Here is a 15781-nt window from a genome sequence, read left to right as displayed (position 1 = left end):
AGGCTTGTGAGGGCTCCCTGAGGGCTGCTTGCAGTTTCCACACATTTTCATTCCCTCTCTGATCCAGGTAGAACCAGACTTCTTCCCCTTGCAGCAGCACTTCAAAGATTTCCCAATGTCATTGGATGCAATGAAGTATTACCAGAATTGTTTTTCATAGTTGTATGAAAGAGCAGGACAGCTTTCCATGTGATGCAGGATCCTGGAATCCATGCTTGTCACAGATGGCACAAGGCTCTTTTATTTTCTTTTCTCAGTTGCTGGCTGGTTGCAGAATAATTTGTGGCTTTTTTACTATGATCTCCACTCAGTGAAGCTTTTGAACTAATGCTTAATTTTAAACATCCAGTCCTGTTTCGGCACATCTGTCTGGAAATACTTTCTCTCTTTAGTTTGATTCAAAATTGGATGTGTGAAAGGATGCTTAAAGTTTAAATTTTACTGGTCCAAGTCCAATACCTCTAACTTAAGGAAGCAATGAAGAGGAAGAAAATGTTTTAAATAGCTTCTGTTTTTGGAGTTACACATTTGCTCAGAAGATGCACTAATGTAGATCAGAAACACCACATTACAATGTGTAAGGACAGTTTTGTCCTCCTTGAGTTTGAGTCAGACAGACACAAAATAGCCAGAACATTTGAAAATGTTTATTTTTTGAAGGAAAAAAATAAAAAGAAAAGGCAGCCAAAAGAGAAAGGAAAAAGGAAAAGCTGAAGGCTAAAATATGCCAAATGTTTTGTTGCAGGGACAGGAAAGGAAAGTGAATTATAGGTAAGAACTCTTTCTAGTCTGAGGTCTCCTTGTAAAATGTAGGTTTTGCTTCTCAAGAGGTCTGTTTCATTCTATTCTAAGTTACTTCAGTCCTGTGAAGATATGAAATATAAATTTCCTTTTACATCTGTGGGATCTTATGTTTCTGGTGTGCTGAGCATCAGGACACTGTGTGGCACAGAGCATCAAGGATGCTCTTGGAAATGAGGACAGTAAATCATAAACAAGCTCAGGAAATTTCCCCCAAGTGCTATTGCATATCAAAAGACAAAATACCTCTGTGGTCTTGTAATTTGCTTGGTTCTTAGTTGCAAATTCACCATGTAGATTTGATCCTTTGTTGCCTTCTGGATTTGCCAGGGCACTTGACAGATGAATGCATGTACAGATTGTTAAAGATGTAGCACCACATGTGGGTTTTTCTAACAGAGAGGGATCATCTCTGCTTTATCTGTATAAAGTGATTTTAGAATACTTCTTTCATAGATAAAATTAGGGCTTGCCCTAGATTTTTTTCCAAAGCTGAGGTCATGTCAAAGGGATACAAAGACATGACTTACTGTTGAAATAGGGGACTGAAACTCCTTACTTCTACATCCCTTTCCAAGGCTGTCCTTTTCTGGTCAGATTAAAAGGTGGCATATTGGTGATATATCATTTTAAGAGCGTTGGGTAAATTCTGGGAAGCAATTTCCTACCCTGGTGCTCTTTCCCTGTCAAGTGAAGCAGAGAGGTTTCCCTTTTAAATTCCTCTAGCTTTTTATTGTGTGAATTTGTAAATTATTTATTGCAAAATGAGGCTCAGTGGTATCTTGAAAGAAAAATCTGTTAGTTATGCATGTTGGCAGCTCTCAGGAGAAGGCATTACTCCACTTTCCAGGCAGTCAACAGAGTAGATGGGAGAAGGAAAAGGTTATCAAAATGAGTGGAATGTGAAATAATATTACTGAACAGAGAGAACAGTGTTTTCCAAGTGCATGTGTTAAACTGGGTTCATCCATGTCAGGCTGTGAATAATGCCCTTTCTTTGCTCCCCTCTGCCCGTGTGACTGGGAGGCTCTTGCATAACTCCCAGTGCAGAATGGGATATTGTTCCACAGCCCTGCTGCTCTCCCTGACTCTCTCCAGGGGATGCAGGAGCTGCTCAGCTCCAAATGAAGCAGTAGGATGACTTCAACCTCCTCCTACTGCAGCACTTCTGATTTCTCTTTCTCCTGCTGCACTTCTGCCCCCAAAAGCTCCCAGAAATCCACCTGGCCAGGAGAATGGGCAGTCTGGCTGTGTCACAGCTCTTCTCTTTGGCAGAACAAGGTGCTCCTCAGGTACTGGGCCTGGTTGCCCTCATTTCTTTGGCTTGAGATTGAGACCTTGGCTGCCTCAGCTTGTACCTGCCAATGTGAGCAGACACTGGAGCTATTTTTTGCATCACACACGATAGAGCGGATGGCATTAATGAAATTAAAATTCTACAGTGATCACAATGACACAGTCAGAAGAGAATACAGCTGCAATTTCCTAATGCTAAGCTGTGTGAGGTATTGAAATGCTCATGTCTCTTCATCTTTCAAGTCTTTGTAGCCTTTGACAACTGCAGCAGGAAATTCTGTGCCAGAGCTGCCATCTACCAGCACTTATCCCTTGCCCAAAGTATTATAAATTGGAAACCTTAAGTAACCAGAAAAGTGGCAGAGAAGCAGAATAAGAGTCACTTTCCTCCTTATTTCTCCAGGACTGCTTGGCAAAGGGCCTAAAGGCAGGGCTGGATGTGGAGCCTGGGCATCATGTACCAAGGTCCACATTCCTTCTGTAGGACCAGGAATGTGGAGGGCACATCCCTTCTCTGCCCTTTCTGTGGCCAGCATGGGCTCCATCACCTTGCCAGGCAGCAGCCTGGTAGCTGATCTTGGAGAGACGAGTGTTTGGCTTTGTTTCCTCTCAGCTCCTTTTTTGGCAGTAGAAACATGGAGCAGAAGCTGTGCTCAGTCTCTGCCATGATCACAGAGTGCAGGAATAGAGGGAGAGAGGAGCAGGGCACCTGAGCTCCCTTCCCTGTTTGCACTGAGCCTCTAAACCACCAGCAGCCAAAGCTTGAAGAGATGTTTGTGTCAACACAAAATGCAGTGTAGCAAAGTCAGGGCAGGAAGCTCAGAGTCTGTGAAAATATCCTTATAAACTAAATAAATGCTGCAACATGCTGATGCTGCTTCCAGGAAGCCTTGTAGGTATCACTGAAAGCTTTATTTCATTTGGATCACAGTGGGCTGTGTGCTTTAAAGCATTTCTCTTTCAAAAACCACAGAGGAGCTGCTTCAATTTTTTGCCCATTTGGGGAAATGGTCTCTGTCGCCAGCACGGAGCCTCTGTACATATAAGGCAGAGCTCTATTGTTTCTGCCTTCTCTTCAGAGCTGCAATCACTAAAAAGCTGACATCTTTATGGGATAATGTGGTACCCAGTGGTGCCTTTGCAGACTTCTGGTAATAAAATTAAAAAATCAGCCAGTTTTTCTAAGGGTTTCTTTTCCAGGTAGGCATTTCAGAGTCTGATTTTTAAAGAGGAAGTGGCTGAGGGCAGCCATGGGAAGGGTTTGCCTCTTGATTTGCTCAGCAGTTGTGGTGAGGAGAGTGGTTTGAAGTACTTGGTGTCAGGCAGGATCTGTCCTTTGGCTGAAGATAAACACGGTCAAATGTTGACCTTAGGCAATAATCTGAGATACTTAGGAATTTTAGGTGAATTTGCCTGTGGTTTTGAAGTGGAGAAACTGAGGGAAATGGGAGTGATCTCCAGTTTACTGAAATCTCTCAGAGCTTTCCCTTATGCTCTGCAACTTTCAGATTATGTATTCAATATCCAAGATGTTTTGGAGACCCAGAATAGCTTCAGATTTGCATAAAGCCTTAAAATAGATATCACTATGATAGTAGTTTTCTAGTCTGTAAATATAACTGTGGGGAGATACTGAGGTTTCATGTTTGAGGTTTCATTTTCTATTTTCTCATGCCACATTTCCTGGGTGCTGAATTTCTGCACAAAGCACAGAGTCTGCCCCCCTCCTTACCCATAGGAGACACATTTAGCATAGCTTGGGGTAGCTGAACCATGAGCAAAGTCTGACAGAATGCAGGTGTAGAAATTCTGCCAGCTGGGAACTGGGATTAGCTGATCTTTCTTGTGCTCAGCAGTGCTCTCAGGTGGGAACTGCAGCTCCAGCCTCTGGACTGCCTTGCTGTGGGACACAAACCCCTCCCCTGGGGGCTGACACATCCTTGCAGTGAGGGGTGTGAGAAGCTCTGGAGGGCTCTGGAGACGTCTCAGGTGGGTGTTTCAGCAGTCAGGTCACAGGGAAGGCAGGTGCAGTCACTGACACCCCCAGACTAATCTGGAGCAACTCCAGCTCAGGGCTCTGCTGTTGCCATATCCCCCTGAGGTTTGGTCAGCAAAGTCTGTCAGCAGTGAACTTCACCCTGACCCAGGTTGTGGGTGTTTGCCTTCTGCAGACTGTAACTACTTTACAGGCCTAATTTTCCAGGAGATGCCAGCTCATCTGCTCTGTGATGGTGAGACTTGGATCCCTTCCCTCTCCTGTCTATATCAAGGCACTCCGTGAGTGTACCAGTGTTGTAGGAAATGCAGTGCCATGCAAAGGTGGTGTTGCAAGGTGGAGAAGACTGACAGTGCTTGTGTTATTAATACTGCACTGAGTGGTCCCAGAGGCTTTGCTTTTCCCATTCTCTGCTGTGAATTTGTAGAGATACAGCAGCAGCATCAAGGTGAACATGCAGATGAGGTGTGCCAGGCCCAGTCCTGAGCATGGTGCAGGCCTGGCCTGTGCAGTTCTTGTTGGAGAGTTTGACACTGCAGAGGATTTCCCCTGTGTGGTGGTGAGTTTTTTGTATGTTGAGTAGGCAGCTGCTTCTTTTTTGCTCCACAAATGGAACTGGCTAAATTTCTGTGTCTTTGCTTGTGAACTGTGTCAGATTTCTCATCAATTCAAATGCTGGGTAATTGTGATTTAATGTTATTTCTCTGGGTTATGCAGACCCCAGTCTCCTTCCTGAACTGCTTCCTTCCTAAAGGATGATGCAGTGTGTGAACTCAGGGAGTCCCTCAGGAGAGCAATTTGCATTTCTGGAAGAGTAAGCCTTGTTTACAACCTGCCATCCCAGCCTCTCCATGCAGAGCAGCTGTTTCCCTTTTGGAATCATGACTAATTTAAGAGGGTCGATTTCTGCTCAATAGAGAGTTAATGACTCCAGCAGGAGTGTCTGGGGAACTTCATAAATCTCCATATGTACCCTATACATACCCTGTGCTTGGTGATAAGAGATCAAAGAGCAGATCCTGAGCCACTTTTAGTGTAAGGCAAGGAAATCCAACTGAACTCAAATTTCCTTTTAGCAGTGCTCCCCTGCAGCAATGCTCTACGTGGCAATTTGAGTGAGTATTGTAACAATACAACTCTTTTGGGAGGTGATTGCTGAAGAGAAGAAAAGGAGTGTGAAGGGGAGGTTTAAGAATGTCTTCTGAATTGAACAACTGCAGTTTGAATCACCAGTGCAATAGAACTGGTGTTCTAAACTAATGCAAAGCAATTATTTCATGCTGTACAGTTGGAAAGCTTCTTTACAGTCATTCTTTTTCTGTCAAAACATTGGAATAAATCTTTTCACCTGCGTGAGAAGGCCTCAGAATTTAGCTAATTTCATTTGTAAGCTGTTCAGTTCCAGTGAATCATAGAATACCAGGTTGGAAGGGAATTGAAGGATTGTCTGGCCCAGTGTTCCTTGGCAAAAGCACAGTCTAGACAAGATGGCCCCAAACCCTTTTCACTGAATTGTGCCCCATGTTGGGGATTCCACCATTTCCCTGGGGAGATTATTCCAATGGCTCATTGTTCTCACTGTGAAAAATTGTCCCCTGGTGTCCATTTGGGGTCTCCCCAGGGGTGACTTGTTCCCATTACCCTTTGTCTTTTCACTGTGACTCCTTGTACAGTCTCCATCCTCCCTGTATGACCCTTCAGACCCTGGGACACCGTGACAAGGTACCCTAAGCCTTCATTCTCAGGCTGACCTAACCCAGGTCTCTCAGCCTTTCCTCACATAACAGCTTCCCTGGGCTGGAGCATCTCTATGGCCTTTCTGGACCTCCTCTTAAACTCTGTCCAGGTATTCTTTTTCTAAAGTGGGGACCACTGGACACAATATTCCAGCTGTGGCCTGACAAATGCTGAGAGGAGGAGGACAATGACTTTATCTCTGCTGGGAAAGCCCTTGTTGCTGCAGCTCAGCATCACCCTGGTCACTCAGACTTATTCACCTCCCTGAGAGACAAAGTTGTTTATTTTACCCACAAAATTGATCTTCAAGGCTACAGAATTTGTCCTGGTAACTTTTTCAACCCTGACTGTCCCTTCTGTGTTGGCTGTGTTTGTAAATTCTTTCTTGGAGAGAGAGGAGTAGAACCGTGCCCAGTATTCCAAGTATGAGCTAAGCAATCTATTACCCAGTCCTGAAATTTCCATTATTTATATTCAAGAAATAATTTCCATTATTTATATTCAATACCCAGATTTATACATGGCAGAGTTTAATTGCTTATGTAGTACAACTAAACAGACCTCCAGAAATCATTTAAACATTGTGGGCCAGTGCTCCAAATACATCTTTTCTTGTTACCTCCTCCATCAAACCCACATAACCTTCCATCCACAGAGATTATCCTTCTTTTATAATGAATTAGATTTGCTGGGTGTTTGCAGGGATTCACAGTTCAGTCATCCAGAGAGTTTGGTTATTTAGTATTCATGACATGAGAATGGCAGTGCAAGGAGAGGAACTTTTGAGTCTGAGGCACAGTTATTCCCCAGGGCCTTGGAGCAGTGTGCTGAGAGGTGCTGCTGTGCTGCTCTTCTTAATTAATTTAGTTCATCTCTCTTGTTAGACTTTCAGCAGGACTGGGTTGTTTGGGGATATCTTTTGTTAGTGTGAGTTTCTGAATTCTGGCAGAATTGTGTGTAGTGAGACTGCTCTAGATAACAATTCCTGAGATGTGGTGAGGAAGATTTTCCATCCTCTGTCAGTGGTTTGCTCATTTGTATATTATATTCAGCCAAAGGATTTCAGGGACCCACAGAGTCTCAGATTTTTCCTCCACCTCTTCAAATGTTAAAAGAAAGGATTTTTCTTTTTGTTTCTTTCCCTGCTGTTATTTTGCACCCCCCATTCTGCTTTTTTTTTTTTCTTTCGGGAAAGCAAATTTCCAATCCTTTCTCTTCTTGCCAGTTCAGAGAGACCCAACTGGTTATTGCAAAATAGTAAAGAGTGGAGCTTGACTTGGAGGCTCTGTAAAGCCAAGCCTGGAGCCTTGGCCCTGTTTTGGAGTGTGGGGCAGGATGCCCCCTGTTAATAACGACCCTGCCCATGCTGCCAGTGCAGCTCTCCTGGTGCCCAGGTCACAGGAGGGAGGGCCAGAGCCTGGAGCTGAAAAATCTGGGAGCAATAGAAAGCATTCCTGCAATTGGGGAAGTGTTTCTGAGTCTGCCTTTATCATTAAGCTATTTTAAAAGGATTGGGTAGTCGAGGGGCGGGGGCAGGGGGTGATTTTTTTTTTTTTTTTTTTGTGTTTGCAATTTAGTCTGATCTTGGATTTGCCAAAGCCAGATCTGTTTTGGCAGGCAGTGGCCTGGCAGTGATGCATCTCACATGCTGTCTGAGTTTGAGAGAAAAGAGGGGGTGCAGAATGGGAGAAAAGAAAGAAGAAACAAAGTGACACCAAAGTTTTGACTGGAAACTCTGCCATTCTGGACAGGAGCAACTGCTGAGGAGTTGAACTGTTCCACTTAGTGTGGACCAGCTGAATAACAGCCAAAGTTTTTTTCTGCCCTTTTCAGTTATTCATATCACTCCCACCATAACAGCCCTGAGGAGCTGCATTTTTTGTCTGTGTAAACCCAGAAGACAGTGTGTCTATTGACCCTTCTGCTGTTTCTGGAATGTGTCTCAGAAAATTGTTCTCAGCAAAATATCCTCATTCTTTTCTGTATTGGAGACCAAAATGGCAGAAAATATACTGGATTTTAAAAAAATTATCCTATACTTCATCACAAGTTGCATTTCCTATCAAAGGAGGCTTGGGGGAGAAGATAAATGGAACAATATAAATGAAAGTATTTAATTCTCTAAGAGCCTTCATGTAAAGTGTAGCAGTTTGCAAAAGATTTTTTACACTTTCAGGGTTGACCGTGCCCATCATCAAGTGTCCATATTCCCTTTCTCTGTTCAATTTTCCTGTTCAAAGGCATAAAGTATTAGGACAGATTTAATTCACACCAATATATAAAGCTTTACTAGTGCTGCACGTTTGCAAGGATTATGGATAAATTCCCTTGCCTGTCATTCTTTGGTCTCATTCTGCTGTGCACTGATTGCTGAAGTTGCATCTTATTGATGAACTTATTGGTTTCAAGCAGGTGATAAGAAGGCTCACACTTAATATATCTCTCTAACATGAGTTATTTCAAAGGTTTGCAGGTCTAACTTTCTTCTAATTTCTTATTTTAAAAGGCAAAGAAATACCCCCATAAATACTTAATTAGATTTCAGTGCATCAGTGTCCTACCCTGGCATCTCCTTTCTGGCATCTCTGAGCTCCTGGTAGAGTCATTTATCCAAACCAACTCCTTGTTATTTTGGGAGTCTGGTTTCTGCAACTCATTGGTTGAGAAGAAAATCTGCAGGAAATGTAGTTAAAATCATCTTGAGAGAACAATGTTTGTGCTCTTCCCACCGCCTTAAGAGACAGATGCCACAGTGTGTGTTGACAGCTCATATGGCCTTTGAATTTAGGGTTTTTCACCTAAGGTGGGTGTGCTGTTGAGGCCCGATTTTTTTAAAGAATATTTTTAAAGTACTGAAGACAGCCACAGAAATCAGCACTTTTCAAGTTAATGCTACTCTGCAGTTAGCTACTGTCCTGCATTCTTGCCCATCAAGCAGCAAGGCTGTCTAAAGAAAGGGGAAAAGATTGGGTTTGATTCTATTTAATGGCAGTTCTGCCATAGATTCTGAGAGAGAAGCTCACCTGTAATAAAGCTCACGTGCTGCAGGTGAGCAGATACTGCTTCAGTCTGTCAGAGCTGCACTCCTTTAGCTGGAGTGCTCTCTCAGAGCTGCAGAAACACTCCCCTGCTGTGGCTGCTCAGCTCTGATTGCAGGTGCAAGGGCAGCCCAAAGTTCACCTGTCTGCTCCCTGCAAGGCTGTAGGTGCTGCAGCTCCTGGGCTCTTCATTTTGGGGAGCACTTTTCTGGATGAGACCAGCAGTGACATTTGGGACCTTTTGGTTTTGGTGCTGCCTCATGAACTCAGACAGGAGCTGCCTTAACAAACCCCGACTTTGGGGAGGAAGCAATGCCTGTATGCACTGTGCACCTTTATTTTGGGGCAAAAAACTGTTACAAAGGTGTCTGGGGTGGGAGATGTGTGGAATCTGTGCATCTTTTGCAGTGCCAGACATTTGGAAGCAGAACACTGCTGTTCTCCCCACAAACCCCTCAGGTGTACATAACCCTTTTGCTTTTCTGCAGTGCTGAATGGTGACCTCATTCTTTTTTCCTTTGAAGAGGGGAGTTTCTGCTGCATTCAGAGTCCCTGGCTCTGACATCTCTTACAACTGAGCAATCTGTCAGCCTGGAGAGGTGGATTCTATTTCACATATGGGGCTGGAAACTGAGCTCTTGTTCACTCATCCCTGCCCAGTTAAAGGAGAGAATGTGTTGACTGAAAGTTGCATCCCAGTATTGTTCTGTATCTGAAGTCATTGTCTGGTTTTCCAGACCCCAATTATTCCAAAGCCTTTCCTCCTGGAAATACTGTTCAGAGCAAATCTTTTAGCATTAACTCTAAGAAGCCCCCAAAAAACCTTCTCTGGAGCTGTTTGCATGCACAAGTGAGCAGCAAAGAAGCAAAACTTCATTTTCTGTAAAGCCCAGCTATAAATTACTCCTGAAATAGCTCCTGTGACTCTCTGCAGTTCTGGGCTACTGCATCCATTACTCTGAATGTGAAACTTAACATCATTGACTTGTTTTTATCATTCTGTGCTTCATCAGAGTGCAGGAGTCTCACTATAAGGTACAATTCTGGTAATACTGGAAGTGGTGATGTTAGAGGAAGTGACATACTGAAATGAAGTAATAAAAAATTCTAGATTTTAGAAAAATCTATTTATTTTCAGATCCAAATACCTCATTGGAAAGATATTTAAACAGTTTGAAGCTTGCCAAATGCATTAAATGGCCAAAAGAAACAAAGCATCACTAGGGCTCTCATACAAAAAGTTCTGGTTTTGGAATGCACCCAATTTTATTTACTCATTTGCTGCCCCCTCTTATTTGGGGCCAGTTAAGATAATTTTGGAAACTGAGTGTCTAATCTTGTATACATTTAGCTCAGAGTTACTTTGTCATATCCAGCCAATGAGTTTGAAAATGAACTCTGAGGACTTTAATGCTTGCTGGGTCTGCCTGGAAATGTGTAATAATGGATTTCTTGTTTTTCTGCTTCAACAGTAGAGTCAAGGGACAAATTCCTGAGTTGCATTATTTAAAATTATTTTTAAAAAAAGAGAGGGAGAGACAGCTGTATGAGTGGGAGTGGGGCTGGTGTAAAGTCAGCTCAGACAATGGGTTCCTCTTAGGTAGATGAGGAGAATGGGCCTCACAAATGGATATTGATCTGCAGCAGCTGGGATGTGAGGAAGGGGTTGGGAGATGAGTGTGAGCCACTCTTACAGCTGCTGCCTTTGTTTTCCTGGTAAATTTGTATTTGTGGCACAAGGATATATTGTTTTCCACTTGTATTTAATGTAGCTGCATGTAAGTGTGTGGATGGTAAAGTTTAATAAACTTTATAGCACTTGGGCAGGGAAATGATTGATGTGGCTTCTTGGAATTTGATTGCAGGAGGTGAATTTTCTGGAATTAGGCACTCATCCTTTGGACAGCTAAAACTCCTGGGAACAGGCAAAGTTGAATATATGTCTTTTATTGGATTCACTTACTTGGTTATACTCACATTCTTCTCCATTTGATGCTACTGTTTCATCTCCTGTGATGCACTTAGTGCCCAGTATCTCCTCATTCTGCTTGAATTATTTCTGGAGAAAGAATGTGAAGGGGATCTGTGAAATTTCTACAATCGACTGCAGAAGCAATATCTGAATTGAAGTGAAATAAATTATTAGGTGAGATGTGCAAACCTGACAAATGTGGAGGAAGGCTACTTCTTTACAAACTGAGATTTGAAACCTCCTGGCAGAATTTGTTGCCTTCCTTCCAGTTATGATTACAGAAATGTTCCATGATTTGGTATTCCATGGATTTCTTGTCAGGAAACTATTGTCTGCTTGGAACAGTTCAAAGAATAACCCTGTTCTGAACTGGTTTTAATGGGAACCCACTTAAAATATGCTAAAATTCTTTGTTGTGTTGTATCCCCTGAAACATGGTTTTTAAAGTAGCATTTCTCTGCCTTGTCTGAAGGAATTATTCAGAAATTCAGCAGCAGAGCTCCAGCAGGGAGGGGGAGCTTCAGTGTAGGGAAGACATAGGGAATTTTGGAAGGGAAAGAAGAGCTGCTGTGTGAAGGCCAAAGGCAAGGAAGGAAAAGGCATCTAAACCAAACAGATGGGAGAGGCAGTAAGGGAAGAATATTGGGCAGTGAAACAGATAACAGAAGGCCTTGGGAACAGCACTGTAAGGGGAGGAATCTGAAAACATGGAAGGGTCACTTGGGGACAAATTATTCTAGGGAAAGAAGTGAGATTAATTGCCCAGTGCTCTGCTATGTTGGGTAGCAAAGCAAATCATCTGTGTGGGTAAAAATAGGAAGGGAGGCATCTCAGCTGCTGCTCAGGCTCCTCTTTCCTTGTGTGCTTCATGCCAGGGCTGTGTGAGGAGTGGAGAAAGGGCTCTGCAGGGCACACAGTTAAGAGGTTTTGTCATGGTTATGTTGGCTAAAATGACAAAAAAACTGTTGGGTTTTTTTCCCACTTCCCTTTCCCCAGAAAACCCTGCTCACCAACAGGGAAGCAGCTCATTAGAGGAAAGCATCAGGTGCCACCCAGCAGGGCACAGGGGGAGCAAGAAATGAGTCCATGAATGTGCTGGGAAGGTGCCTGTCCCGTGGGCAGGTGGAGGAACCAAGTTCTTTTTGGTGTTTGATGTGCAGTTCAACCAGAGGTTGCTCATGGAATGCAAAATGGTTCATGAAGCAGCACATTGTAACCCCAGAAAGGAGCAGCAGCACTGCCCACACTGCAGCTTGAATGCTTCACACAAGAGGAGTCAACCAAAAGCTGGTGTTCAGAGTCTCATCAGGTTCCTGGGTAGTAAGATAAGGAGTACCACAGTGCAATTGCTTTCCATGTAGCCTAAATTATAAATTTCTTTTGGTATTTCTTCAGGCAAGACAGCAAGCCCAGCTAAGACATCAGATGGCAGAAGACAGCAAAGCTGAATATTCTTCCACCCTACAGAAGTTCAACAGTGAGCAGCATGAGCATTATTACACACACATACCAAACATCTTCCAGGTAAGGTAGCCCATAATCCTGTGACAAGAATATATTGCTCATCACCTCAATTCTATAACCCTGACTTTTAACGTTGGGTGGTTTTTTTGGTCACTCTTAGCAAATTTTACATGCAATCTGCCACCCTGAGAGATGGTAGGATAAATGATTCCTTTCTCTCAAATTAGATATGAGGGGATCAATAGCACACAAGGAAGGTGACGTTGAAGTGTCGTGACAGATGAGGACAGCCTTTGGAATCCTCACAATCTGTCTCTGTTCAGCTCCTGTGTCTGTGCAGCTGGGGATGAGGGAGAGCATCACTGGCATTGTTGGGGCAGGAGGCAGCTGGGCATTGTTGCATCTGTGAAGTCCAGCAGCCCTTTAAAACCTGTGTTCAAACCAGGCTGCACAGATGGTTAAATGGGAACCACAAGAATTCTGCAGCAGTGAGTCCAAAGGGTTTTAAGGAAGCCACTGATTGTGTCTTAGGGTGCCTAAGGACAGGCTGCAGAGGAAGAATAAAAAAGCCATCAGATTCATTCTGAGTGAAGATCTGAGTTTGTGCTTGAATGAGTGAATTGAGATTAATGTAGTAGAACAGAACTTCTAAATGACTGTTCCCTTGTAATGGGTCATGAGCATCAGAAGTGGAAAATGCAGCCTTTTCAAGGGAGGACATGTCACATGCTTGTCACCAGATGAGCAGGAGCTGATATTTGCGTGGCAAACACGCACTTCTCACCCACTGCTGAAACTTGTGGGCTAAATGGCCAACTCCTCTTTTGCCTCATGGTATTTCAAACCAGTGCCTTGAGATAAACTGTTCCTGGAATCCAGCAAAGGCTGGAGCTGAGGAAGGGCACTCTGATCTGTAGGTGAGCATGGTCAAGTCCTGCAGATGTGCCCTCTTCCCTGTCAGTGCACTAGCAACCTCCAGGGCTTGCTTTAAATGTTGGAATAAATTGGTTTGTAAAGAATTGATGTTGCTTGTGGATCAGTCAAGGCCAAGGGGATTTTTGACTGCTCCTGCTGCCCAGTGAAACAGGCTGCTCCTGTTCATGCCCTTCTGTATCCTGCTCATGGAATTATGCCACATTCAGTTTCCCTCCCGGTAGAGGAGGGAGGTCCTGGAGCTGAATCCACTGAGCAGTGAGGAGCTGTGCTGTGAACAACACAGGATGTTTTTATTGTGCATTAATACATCGATACATGATGCATTGTGAACAAAACATGACATACAGCACTCCCTAAACACCAGAAATTACCTTCTAGGGGAAAGAAGGGGAGATATCAAGATCTTTGGTTGGAGTCTACAGTGGAATGAAAATGAGGTTGTTCTGAACATGCACAGAAATGAAAGAATTTGTTGCAGAAATTCTTTTAAAAGCCTTAGGAACCATCCTTACAAAAGTCTAAAGCTGGAGTTTGACAAATCAGCATTTTTTGACATAAAAAGTTAATTGAAAAATTTCCAGTAATAGTAAAAGAGATTACTTTAAGAATGACATTTTGATGTGTGAGGGAACAGTACCACTTGATGCCTTCGTGAGAACCGCTGTCCTAGTTTGTTCTTAAAAATATATTTAATCCTTAAGTTTTAAAGCAGTTGATGTAAGCTGGAGAGGAAAATTGGGTGAAACTGTGAAGTTAATCTTGATGTTTGACCTGAATGAAATGTAATATTTTAGAAAATACAAGAGATGGAGGAAAGAAGAATCGTGAGGATAGGGGAATCCATGAAAACCTTTGCAGAAGTCGACCGCCAAGTGATCCCCATCATTGGGAAGTGTCTGGATGAGATAACAAAGGCTGCAGAATCAGTGGATCACAAGAATGTAAGTGTTGCATTGTTGATTGTTAATTTAGTACTGGTCTCAGATTCATGGAGACTGAAATCCTGGGCCCAGGCTCAGCACAAGAGCTTTGCAGTCACAGAATTAAACCAAAGAACAGCTTCTTGTCCCAGGCTGCTTTGTCTGAGGCAGGATGTGCTCAGATTATTCCCCAAATCTACTTAACATCCAGAAATGCCTGCAATACTTTTTAATTATTTTGGTTTTTATTAAGGAATATTCTCTCATTTTATTAGGATAATTACTTTTTGAAATATTGCATTTTAAAAGCAGGCATCGGCATGTGTTGTTAGACATAATTTCAAATACTTAATCACCAATTCTTATAAAGGTGGTTTCTATGTCTCATAAACAGAAAACTGTCTGTTTCAGAAATGCCTTAATTCCAGTTAGCTTTATAATAATGAAAGTATTTAAAGTATTGGCAATAGGAACTATCACAAAATCTTTCTGTAAAATATTTCTTTGCAGGTTTGAGGTTTGCTGGCAACCTATAAATGAGCAAATCTTGATGTCTGAGCATCATTTTCCTTCACAGGATGCAAAGAAACCTCTCTGTCGGAAAAGCTGATAAAGATTTCAGTTGAGCTTCCTGATGTACAGTAACCGCAAGGCCAAATGTGTTTTTTGTTTTGTTTGCAGAGTGATCTGCTCCCTTCCTACATGAAGCCTCTGTTCTTCCAGCCTTTCACATTAGTGCTTCAAATGCTGACAGCAAGTGTCTTGCTGCCTGTTTGAATTTCCCATACATGTTTTTCACTGCAATCTTTTCTGAGCTGTTCAGTGCCTGGAGCCATGAACTGGCACCATAACCCTGAGGCTGAAGTTTTGAAATTAATCCTCTGCTCTCTGTTCAGCAATTGATCTCACAGAGAGCAGTATAGGAAACTCAGGGATCTGAGATCGACTCTGAGTGGGAAAAGGGGGAATTGGGGCAGCAATTCCCATATTAGAACAACATACCCTGCTTGAGGTCCAGCTTTTGGTGCTGCATGGTGAAATCATGCTGGGGAGATTCATATCTCAGCCTACACTCTGCCCAAGTCTTAGCAAAACATGCATAAAATTAAGCTGGGTGTTGGAATCAGGGTGAATTTTATATTCTCTTGCTCACAAATAAGCCCATGATGGCTCATACACAAGTGTGACATGGGAAAATGATGACTTTGAGCATTGATAACTGAGTTTACCAGGATGTCTGTAAACACTGTGCTGACAAAAATGTATTTAACCAAAATAGTTATATCTGAGCAGCTGCAGAGGGTTTAGTCTGTCCTATCTGGAAACAGTTATGTTCATAAAGAGTTCTTTCTCCTTAAATATCTTCAAGGCTTTTTTTATCTCTGGAGCAGTAATTTCTAACTGTGTTGATTATAATGAAAGTGCTGGATTGGGTATTAAACATGCAACTGTGTAAATAGGATTGCTTTATGCCCTCACTGCACTGCAGAATTCCTGTTAATGCCCATAGAAACTGCCTGGACTTAGCAGGGAATACTGGTTTGCTGTTATAGTGTCTCTAAGTCAGTTTTAAATTTTTTTTTTTTCCATTTCCCCTTTCTAACCACTTGAACAACACAAA

General features: G+C 42.8%; 1 protein-coding gene across 21 annotated transcripts in view; it reads left to right on the top strand.

The window, feature by feature from the left end:
- FNBP1 (formin binding protein 1) overlaps positions 1-15781 on the top strand; it is a 93173-nt gene that overhangs the window by 50029 nt on the left and 27363 nt on the right. For all 21 annotated transcript variants that reach the window (XM_036394247.1, XM_036394262.2, XM_036394261.2 and 18 more), the window contains exons 7-8: positions 12236-12364; positions 14035-14181. In XM_036394247.1, the coding sequence (XP_036250140.1) occupies positions 12236-12364; positions 14035-14181 (276 nt within the window). The remainder of the gene's footprint in view (positions 1-12235; positions 12365-14034; positions 14182-15781) is intronic.

Source organism: Molothrus ater, chromosome 20, assembly GCF_012460135.2.
Source record: "Molothrus ater isolate BHLD 08-10-18 breed brown headed cowbird chromosome 20, BPBGC_Mater_1.1, whole genome shotgun sequence".
Lineage (NCBI taxonomy): Eukaryota > Metazoa > Chordata > Aves > Passeriformes > Icteridae > Molothrus > Molothrus ater.
Note: the sequence above shows the minus strand (reverse complement) of the source record. Positions and strands in the feature narration are given on the sequence as shown.